The sequence below is a fragment of the Nicotiana tabacum genome, chromosome 12 (assembly GCF_000715075.1).
Source record: "Nicotiana tabacum cultivar K326 chromosome 12, ASM71507v2, whole genome shotgun sequence".
NCBI lineage: Eukaryota > Viridiplantae > Streptophyta > Magnoliopsida > Solanales > Solanaceae > Nicotiana > Nicotiana tabacum.
The window spans coordinates 18,523,879-18,535,331 of NC_134091.1; the positions used below are offsets into that span (position 1 = coordinate 18,523,879).

General features: G+C 35.4%; 1 protein-coding gene across 1 annotated transcript; it reads left to right on the forward strand.

Annotated features, from left to right (window-relative positions):
- The first annotated feature begins 556 nt into the window (after positions 1-556).
- LOC142167032 (uncharacterized) lies at positions 557-11,051 on the forward strand. The gene is made up of 15 exons (XM_075227183.1): positions 557-827; positions 4,268-5,095; positions 5,171-5,505; positions 5,599-5,649; positions 6,631-7,039; positions 7,220-7,575; positions 7,663-7,825; positions 8,007-8,085; positions 8,199-8,402; positions 9,551-9,618; positions 9,713-9,800; positions 9,950-10,013; positions 10,109-10,228; positions 10,315-10,434; positions 10,917-11,051. The coding sequence occupies exons 1-15, from the start codon at positions 557-559 to the stop codon at positions 11,049-11,051; spliced, it is 3,291 nt and encodes a 1,096-aa protein (XP_075083284.1).
- The last annotated feature ends 402 nt before the right edge of the window (positions 11,052-11,453 follow it).

Here is an 11,453-nt window from a genome sequence, read left to right on the forward strand (position 1 = left end):
AGTTGAACCATAAATATATACCAACTTCAAGATGTAACATTTTCCTAATCGTATACGCACAATCCCTCCCTTAATTTTTACATAGGTCACTATTGACTTCACCAAAAATAAAAATAAAAATAAAGAAGAAGAATCCACAGCGTAGCCTGCAATTCTTTTACTTCCTATTCTTACTTCAACTTTTTGATCAAGTTCAGCGTGAAGGACAAGCTAAGGGTTAAAAGATACTGAAAGATCTTCAAAAGTTTAAAAGCATCTAAGCAAAAGAGAATTATTAGATATTTAATTAAGATTGTTTAGTTACTTTTTACCCTAACATAGTTTGCATTAATACACATTCATCCTAATAATTAGTTAAAGGAAGAAGGAAACGGTTAAAGAAATAATAAATTCTTAATCGTTATCCGAGCGAAAACAGTCGCACATAAAAAAGACTTATCACGGAATCTAAGCAGGCCTTTATATATATGAAGCGTCCCTTGTTGGAAATTTATCCACCACTTTCCTTATACTCCTAAGGAGACAGAGAAAAAGTATACCAAAAAAGAAAGAAAAAATGCCTTGGTTCAGTCCAATGCCTTGGTTCAGTTCTAGAGGTGTGAGTCACCCACTAACTGAAGAGCAAGTGAAAGGTATGCTCAAGAAATATGATAAGAACGGAGATGGGAAACTTAGCAAGCAAGAACTCAGGTTAGCTTTTAAAGAGATGGGTTTGCATTTTTGCCGTTGGAAAGCTGGAAAAGCCCTTCGTTTTGCAGATAGAAATGGTGATGGATATATTAACGATGATGAAATTAGTGAGTTCGTCCAGTATGCTTCCAAATGGGGTTTTAGGATCTCATAGGCTTCGACTTCTTTTTTGTTTTACTTAGGCTTCTATATATTTTGCCTCTTCTGTATCTTGTTTTGTTGTTGATGCTTTTGTGTTGTCGTGTTTTGTTTTGTTTGAGAACCAAAGATCCTTGTAATGTTGGAAGAAAGGGTCTTCTGATTGTATATAATATATGTACTACTATGTAACTGTCATGATTTTACATTTGTGCTCTATATATTCCATGTTTTCTATGTAAATTTTGTTCTAGTAGCCAAATCATGATATAAGCTATCTTCCACATTTTAATTTTTTTCAGATTAATTATCTGCTCTTCTTTATCACTCGTGATATCTGATCGTTCTAGATGGTGTTCTACGCACATGAAAAAATAAAATTAACCTTATTTTTCAATAAAACTTTAGAATATGTAGATATGTCTTTAAGATAATTATCCAAGATATTAAACAGGTTATACTAGAACCTTTTTTCTGGAAATTTATGATATTTTAAAAAATTGACTTTACTTTTACACAACGGTGTTAAGTCACGAGTTTAGAGGAAGGAGGGTATATAAACTACTTTTAAGCATCCCCTCCAGTCCTCCACAAGCTCATCCTAAAGAAAACATAGCCGAGCCATGTCAAAGAGATAAATAGTTGAACCCGGTTCCCACTTATCTTCAAAGTCAAACAGCAAAAGTATATATATATATAACTATTTTGTTTGCTAAGCAATATCTAATGACATATTGGTTAAAAGTTTATCTATTAGTTAGAAGATAACCGCAAAAAGGAAATTGAAAAACTAGGATCCTTGGTAGCTTAAAACTTACTACTAGTAGGTAAACTAGTTTGTATCTAGTTCTCTCTCGTTATGCTTGTTCAGCTCATTTTAAGTTTTGCTCCCTCTGTTTTAATTTAGATGACACATTTTTCTTATTATTCTGTTAAAAAAAAGACATATTTCTACAATTGGAAATAATTGAACTTTAAACTCTTTAATTTATTTATTTTACCCTTAATGAAAAGTTTTTATAACCATATAAATATCGCCCCATAAAATTTTTACCCTTTAAATTTTTAAGACTACAAGTATTAAAATTTTTTTTTTCTTAAACTCTATGTCGACTCAATTTGTGGTTTACAATTTGCCTTTTCAACCGATCATGACCCCTTTGTTTCATCTCAAAGAGACTTCTTTTCGCTGTGTCTATAACTGATAGTATCATAATGATGATGTCATCAGGCTTGTGTATTTTGGCCGGTAACAGGACATACGTGTCACTTTTTCTATAGAAAATTCTTGATTATTGTGCCTTTTTTGTCCGACAGGGGTCATTACATGAACATAACACTCCGTCTTACACATTGCAAAGAATCGGAACCAAGAATTTTCATTTAACTAGTCGGAATAATTAGTCAAAACCTATGAGTCCGATATTAAGGAATAGACTCCAATTGTCCCTTTATTTTCGACCAATAATAATAATACTAAGACCGAATTAAGTGAAGGCGGGTCTATTTGGATTTTTGAAAAGTTTTAGGGCTTACTTAAAGCTCAGCAGCAATCTTACGGCAATAATGAATTCATCAAAGCTTGAGCTTTAACTCCCAACTTTTCGATCCCGCATCAAAACTCAGCAATCTTACGGCATGTTAAATTGTACTATAATTTTGTTGAGATACAAGCAAATGCAGCAAATTAACTACTTGGGTTTCTTTTTCATTTTTTTTTTGTTATTGGGCCCAGAAGTCCACTATGTAACTATGTATTTATCATAGGCTATGTAATTAGTTGAGTGGACATATAAAAATACTGGGCCGGCCCATCTGTTAAAAAAAAAGAGACAAAACATTTTAATATCTTTGTACATATTCTGTCGGTCACTTTTCTCTCATTACAGAATACATTGAAAAGCTAGTGCTTTACAACAAAATCTCAATAGTTTGTGGTTGAATCAAGTTTTAACATGGTATCAGAGCCTAGATCTGGATATATCGGGTGATTACCTCTCGTCTAATGTTACCCTCGCATTTTTTCATCGGATTTTTAGTTTCCGCTATTTCTTTCGTATTTTGAGTTTTTCCGCCGAGATTTTTCGGAATTGACGATGAAATTACACTACTAGAAATTCGGCAATAACCAACCAAGGTCGACCGACCAAAGTTGGTCGGTTTTTCAAAATATTTTATTTTTAAATTTTTTTTACAAAACCGACCAACTTTGGTCGATTTTCTTTAGCGCAAAAATGCGGGAAACTATTTTGAGTCCCGCGAAATTTAGTTTTCAAGAAACCGACCAACTTTGGTCCGTTTTTCAATTTAAATAAATAAAAGTTAATATTAAAAAAATGACCAAAATTGGTCGGTTAATTCGGCTTGTCATTTAAAAAAATCGACCAAATTTGGTCGGTAATTTTACTTTTTAATAAAACCGACCAACTTTGGTCGGTTATTTTCGAGCGAAAATATAATTAAAGAGTATAAATCAAATAAAAGACAGTCTCAAAACAAAATGCACCAATGGTCTAGTGGTAGAATAGTATCCTGCTACAGTACAAATCCCGGTTCGATTCCCAGATGGTGAATCTTTTGATTACATAATTAAAATACTAACTAACTTTGGTCGAAAAAACTGACCAACTTTGGTAGGTTTTTTTTTGCAATATGTTTTTTTTAATTTAATTAACCGACCAAAGTTGGTCGATAATTTCCGACCAACTTTGCTCGGTATGCCTTTCCGACCCCTAAAATACCGTTCACACATAAATAATCATTTGGTCAGTTATTGGCCATTACCGACCAACGTTGGCCGATTTTTTTGGTCGGTGTTTACCGGATTTCTAGTAGTGTTAGTGATCTTCTACTATCGCTTGAATGTTTCTGGCGATTTGTCGAATCCATTTTGAGTTTTTGGAGTTTTCTGAGAAGTCTTCATCAACCTAGGGATTGGTGATTTTCTGCAACTACACGTTCAGCTAGGCTTCGTCAGTCTTCGTCACTGATTTTTCAAGGCCGTTATTCCTTCCGGTCGCAAAAGAAAATTTGGTAACCCTAGTCATTTCTTCTTATTGTTTGATTGTGTGTGCATGTTTTGCTTCTGATTAATTGTGAACAAACATGCCGAATGATGATGTTTCCTCATCTGCACTACCAACTACTCGTCCTACTATCTTTCGCTCTATTTTTCATAAGGATGATTATACGCATCCATGTCATCCTTTATATGTCTATCCGTCTGGTATTTTAGGGTCTTCATTAGTTTCTGTACCTTTTGATGGTACTGTGTATGGGAGTTGGAGACTAACCATCCTTGTGGCTTTGTCTCTTAGAAATAAACTGGATTTCATTAATGGATCCTCAGTCAAGCCTCCTGACAGCTCTCCCTTGGCGAGACAATGACAGAGGTGTAATGATTTGGTCATCTCTTGATTAACCAACTCCCTGTCCAAAGACATTGCTCGTAGTGTTGAGTACTCTGAACTTGCCAAAGATATTTGGAGTGAGTTGGAGGAAAGGTATGGTCAGGCAGATGCTGCAAGGGTATTTGAGCTTAAGAAAACGTTAGCTCACATCTCACAAGGATCACTTGATATTGCCTCATATTTCAACAAAATCAAGCAATTGTGGGATGAAATTGATGCCTTGTTTATCAGTAGAGTCAGGTCTTGCAACAACTGTGATTTCAAATCTGACTATCAGAAAGATGATGATGTTCAAAAGGTGTATCAATTTTTAATGGGTATCAATGATGTATATGTGCAAACTAGAAGCAATATATTCATGATTAAACCATTTCCATATGTGAGCACTGTATACAGTATACTATTATCAGATGAGAAGCAGAGGCAAGTCTCTACCTATCCTCAGTTTTTCCCTACATCTACCTCTTTCAATGCTGAGGTGTCTAAACAAGGTTTCCCTTTCAAAGTTAATTTTGATGGTAAAAAACCTCTTACATGCAAATATTGTAAAAAATCAGGTCATACCATTGAAAAATGCTATAAACTACATGGGTATCCTCCAAACTTCAAGTTCACAAAAGGGCCTGGCAGCAGGAAAACTGCAGCTCATGTTGAATTGAAATCTCCTGGTCCTTCTGCTAATGTGGATTCTAATATAGGTCCTGATTCTGTCAACTTATCTGAGTCTGATAATGTTTCAATGGTCCCTAGTTTGACACAAGATCAATTCTCCCAGCTGATGATGTTACTGCAACAGTCCTATATGTCTCTTGATTCCTTCTCTACTCCCACTCTAATGGATTCTGCTAACTTTGCTGGTAAGATGTTATCAGAAAGTATTCTGCTCAAGTCATGCATGCTTTCATAAGTAGATAGTTTTATTTGGATCATAGACTCTGTAGCTTCTGATCACATGACCCCTCATAAGGATTTACTCTTTAATCTGCAAACACTACTTGTACCCTGTCTTGTTTCTTTGCCAAATGGGTACAAAGTCAAAGTTCATTTAGTTGGTTCTTTGACTTTGTTTCTAAATTTCACAATTCATCATGTTCTCTATGTTCCCTCCTTTCAATACAATCTTATTTTTGTTTATAAGTTGTTGGAACAATACAATGGGATTGTTCTGTTTACCAGAACTCTTTGTGCTATACGGGCCCCTTCTCTGAAGATGCGCCTGGTTCTTGGTAAACTGGACCACAATCTCTACAAGCTTTTACTTTTTCCTGTTGGTTCTCCCAGTACCACATCATGTTATTCTTCTAGTGTTACTTCCCCTGTTATTCCCCTTGTTATATCTCTTGTCTGTGTTTTCCCTTAGATACAAGCAAATGTAAAGAATGTTAATGTTGTTGATGCTGATAAAACACATGTAAATACTGATTCCACCCTGAATAATATTAATAAAATGGTTGTGGTTTGGCACTATAGGCTTGGGCATATTCCTTTTTTCAGAATGAAACACATCTCTATGCTTGGGTCACATTTATCTTCCAAACAGTCTTTTTCCTGTCCAATATTTCCACTAGCCAAATAAACAAGATTGTCATTTCCTGACAGTAGTATACAAACCACCAAGCCTTTCCAGTTGATTCACATTGAAACCTAGGGTCCATATAACTCTCCTACTTGTACTGGCTCCAAATATTTTATGATCATTGTTGATGATTTTTCAAGAGACACTTGGACCCACCTAATGGGAGCCAAAAGCAATTTTTTGTGACCTCTTAAGAGCTTTCATTGCCATGGCTGAAACTTAATTCCATCTGAAAGTCCAAAATATGAGAAGTGACAATGCCTTAGAGTTAGGATCCAGTACTGTTGGATTAAATTTTTTTCTGAGAAAGGGATTTTTCATCAAATAATATGCCCTCATACTCCACAATAAAATGGAGTTGTGGAAAGGAAGAACATACATCTTTTGGAAACTGCTAGAGCCCTTCTTTTCCAATCTGGTCTCCCTCTTAGATTCTAGGGAGACTGCATACTCACAACCACCTACTTGATAAATAGGTTCCCGTATCATGTATTAAAGGACAAGAGTCCCTATGAGATCTTATATAACAAACTCCCCATATACTCAAATCTTAGAGCTTTTGGATGTTTATGTTACTCTATTGTCCCAAAACCTCATAGGGACAAACTGTAGCCTAGGGACATTCCTTGTATGTTAATTGGTTATCCCTTTGGGAAGAAAGCCTATAAACTGTATGACTTATAGAATAAAACATATTTTATCTCCAGAGATGCTATATTTCATGAACATATATTCCCTTTTATTCAATCTAGATCTACTTCCCCTACTATGTCAAATTTACCATTTTTTGCTTGTTTTGATCACTCTGTTAAGCAGAATTCCTCATTGTTCTATGATTTCTTTTACCCTGCCCCATCAGTTACATCTCATGTTTCCTTTCATCCCTCCAACTCTGCTCCTTATGACTTTGCAATACCTCTGAACAATTATCCTGTTTCTCCTAATCCCTCTTCTTCTTTCTATGAATCTGAATTCCCTCCTTTAAGGAGATCATATAGATCTCACAATCGTCCTCCTTATCTGCAGAATTATATCTGCATTCTACCTAATCATAGCTCTAGGTCTGCCAATTCTACTGTTATGTCTAACTCTAGTTATCATCATGTATTTGAGCCTACTACTTATTCTCAGGCAATAACTATCCCTGAGTGGCAGAATGCTATGAGAAAAGAGTTTGAGGCATTAGAGACTAATGGCACTTGGGACATAGTTGAGTTACACAAGGGCAAGAAGCCAATTGGATGCAAATGGGTATAAAATATTAAGTACAAAGCTGATGGGAGTATAGAAAGATATAAAGCTAGACTTGTGATAAGGGGTGATACACAAGTTGAAGGCATAGATTTTTATGAAATCTTCTCACCTGTAGTTAAAATATTTACTGTTAAAACTTTAATTATTATAGCTGTTAAAAGAAATTGGTCATTATTCCAACTAGATGTTAATAATGCTTTCTTGCATGGGGATTTAGATGATGAAGTTTTTATGAAACTTCCACTTGGTCTTTCAGTATGTGATGTGCCCCCTGATTTTGCTTCCACTGCTTTGGTCTGTAAACTAAAAAGATCTTTGAATGGATTGAGACAAGCTTCGAGACAATGGTATGCCAAAGTGTCTCAATCTTTATCTTCTAGAGGCTATGAGCACTCCTTTAATGATTATTCCCTTTTCACCAAAGGTTCTGGTAATGCTTTGGTAATACTAGTGGTGTATGTTGATGACATTATCATCACTAGGACAGATCTGTATGAGATTGCTGCTGTGAAAATCTTCCTCCATGATCAATTTAAAATTAAAGATTTAGAAAATCTTAATTATTTTTTGGGTATTTAAGTGTTGTATTCTGAGGGTGGGGTGTTGCTGCACCATAAAAAGTTTGTGCATGATCTTCTCAAAGAGTTCCATTCCTATGATTGTTCTTCAATGATATCTTCACTTGATATGTACGACAAATTACAGGCTGATCATGGTGATCCCCTGCCCAATCCTGAGACTTATAGGTGTTTGGAGGGTAAGCTCAATTTCTTAACCCACACCAGGCCTCACATTTGTTTTGTAGTGCAACATTTAAGCCAGTTTATGCAGAAGCCTTGCCTCTCTCACATGTAGGCTGGTTTACATTTGCTCAAGTATATCAAGGGTACTATTGATTTTGGGATCTTCTATAATAAGTCTTCTGATCTTTCTCTCAGTGTATATTGTGATAGTGATTGGGGATCTTGCCCGGATAGTAGGAAGTCCATCAGTGGTTTTGCAATTTGTTAGGGGGATGTCTAGTAGCTAGGCTGGAAGTCAAAGAAATAATCTGTGGTATCCTTGTCCTCTGCTGAAGCTGAATATATGTCTATGAGTAAAGCCACTGCTGAAATTACTTGGGTTTGCAGGCTTCGTTCTGATTTTGGTATTGTTTTCTATTCTCTTGTCAGTCTGTTTTGTGATAACCAGACAGTCATTCACATTGCTAAGAATCATGTCTTCCATAAGCGCACCAAGCACATTGAATTGGACTGCCATTTTGTTCGCACCCAGTTGAATGAAGGTCTGCTTCAGCTGCTTCACACTTCTAGTGCTAATCAGCTCGTTGATATGTTCAGTAAACCTTTGGGGGGAGCTATACATCATCTGCATCTTCACAAGTTGGGGGTTATTTCACCCTCGAACTTGCCGGGGGTGTTGAGATACAAGCAAACGCAACAAATTAGCTACTTGGGCTTCTTTTTCTTTTTCTTGTTATTGGGCACATAAGTCCACAATGTAACTATGTATTTATATTAGGATATGTAATTAGTTGAGTGGACATATAAAAATACTGGGTCAGCCCATCTGTTAAAAAAAAGAGAGAAAACATTTTAATATCTTTGTACAGATTCCATCGGTCACTTTTCTCTCAATACAAAACACATTGAAAAGCTAAAAACTTCCATTTTTCTCTGAGCTGCTTTACAACAAAATCTCAATAGTTTGTGGTTGAATCAAGTTTTAACAATTTTTTTACTATAATTTTGTAAAAAAATCATTTATACTGTCAATCGTAAAATAAGTCATTTTTTATAAGATGTTCACAAGTTTTCGCACCCAAATTAATAATCATATGCTTTTAATCAAACCCTAACCTAAACCAGCGAGCTGGTAGGTGCAAAATCTTTTTATCGCTAATTAAAGTGAAGGCGTACAAATATATTTGATTGTGTTGATATTTTTTTATATAAGTTTATTATGAACGTATTTTATCTGATCTTAGGATGATCATCTGATCTGCCGAGATTTAGGTAATCTTTCAATTTAGTAGGATTAAGATAAAGATTTTCATGATTTTAGGCCTAAATTGAAACGGAAAGAGTATTTTGAATATACTGAAAGATCTTCAAAAAATATGAAAGCGTACATATAGAACAACGAAAGCAAAAGAGAATTGTTAGAGTTAAGACAATTTGGTTCTTTTTAAAATGATATAATTTCGTAAAATACTCCTCTAAACTTAATTTCAAAAGTACAATAAGTTCAACGCTAATAAGAATGTCCTTAAAGATAATTAAGGAAACAGTTGAAGAAGGAACAAATTCTAAATCTTTTTCCAACTAAATCAATCTTCGCAGAAAAGAAAATGACTCATCGTGAACTCTAAGCTGGCCGTTATATATAGGAAGCGCCCCTTGTTGAAAGATTATTCACCAATAATTAACCACAGGAACAAAAAGAAACAGCATAAAAAAAATATCTTGGGTCATTCGTACAGGTGTAAGCCTTACACTGATGAAGAGCAAGTGAAGGGTATACTCAAGAAATATGATAAGAATAGAGATGGTAAACTTAGCAAGCAAGAACTCAGGTTAGCTTTTAAAGAGATGGGTTTGCATTTTTGCCGTTGGAAAGCTGGAAAAGCCCCTTCGTTTTGCAGATAAAAATGGTGATGGATATATTAACGAAGATGAGATTAGTGAGCTTGTCCAATATGCTTCCAAATGGGGTTTTAGGATTTCTTGGTTGTATGATGCACCCTATGCGAGTTGGAGTGACTTTCCACCGGAGCTCGTGGACCAAATTTTCAACCAATTTAAGGTTTCAATACAATTCTTATCTATTTAATCATTATATTAACAATATTTTTATCTAACATTACATACTTCATTTGCAGACTAAGTGTGCCTGGGAGGACCGGCATAACAATGCCATTCTTGCAAATTTTGAATTCAAATGTCGTAAGAGACTATCTGATTCCTTCTATTCTACTCGAAAGAAGAGCAAGAAGGCTTCATGGGTTCTACTGCACATATGAGAGGATTTGCTGAGGCAGTGGACCACTGAGAAGTTCAAGAAGAAGAGTAAACATGGAAAGAAGGCTCGAGCACCTAAGAAGGGTGGCTCCTTGCACTGTGTGGGTGCAAGGAGCATGGGGACTACGGGGAGACTACTGGTAATTCTTTAAAATATTTAATTCTATTTTTATCCAACTATATTTATATATTTTAATTTATTTAACATGTTTTATTATATTTGTAGGAAAAAGAATATGGGAGGAAGATGACTCATGATGAGTTTTTCATGGAGACTCACATCAGGAAGAAGAAGGCATCAACAGATCCAACTAGACGGGTTGAGGATCCGGCGGAGACTACATATGTAAGTTTCATAACTACTATAACTTGAAATTAATGTTTATAATATTATATAGGTAATAATTTTCTATCTTCTACATAAAGGGTCGCAACAAGAGTAATGTGGAAGAGTACACTCAGAGCTTGCCACCGAATGAGCAAGGCGAGTGACCACCCATTTCAGATGAAGAAGCGCAGAAGATATGGTTGGATGTTGTTAGTGGTCTTAAAATGGGATAGCATACAGCCTTCCAGAGAGATCATTTAGGCGCTACAAGGCTGGATTACAAGGTATAGGGACTTCCGCCCAAAGCGAGGTAATTAATAGGTCGACTATCTCGTCTATGTAGAAGAAGATCACAAAGCTGACAACAGAGCTTGAAGAGACAAATGCCAGAGAATAAAAGAGAGATAGACAATTTGATACCCTTCCCTTAAAGTTTACCTATAAAAGAGGGATCAACAATTTAATCTCCTTCAAGGTCATCTGGTCAATCTTCTTGTTAGTGGTACTTTCCCCATTCCCGGTCTCTTGAGCCTTCCCCAGATGCTAATACTTCTCGTTGTGATCCTTTGAACCATGCTGACGATGAAGCTTCTAGTAGTGAAGATGGAGGTGATACAATACAAAATACTCATTGAATGGTATGTATTGCTAAACAAAGTATTGAACTTGTGAATATTTAGTTGGAATCGTTTTGAATGATGATTGTATTGTTGATATTATTTTGTTATTGAACATTTGTATTGTTGTTGTGGTGGTAGTTGTTGTTATTAGCATTGTTGTTTTGGTTTTTGTTATTAGCATTGTTGTTGTGGTTGTTGGTTAATTGTTGTTCTTGCTGTTTTTGGTTAATTATGATTGAATGGCAAGAATGTAATATTATCATTATAGGATGGTTATTGGTTGTAATTGGCAGGTGGTGTATCTTAAAAACAGGCATATTCTACCAGGTCTTTACCCAGAAAACCTACCGACTACGGTCGGAATTATCATATTAAAACCCAGAAATTCATCTTTATTGATCGACTTCAGTCGGTATT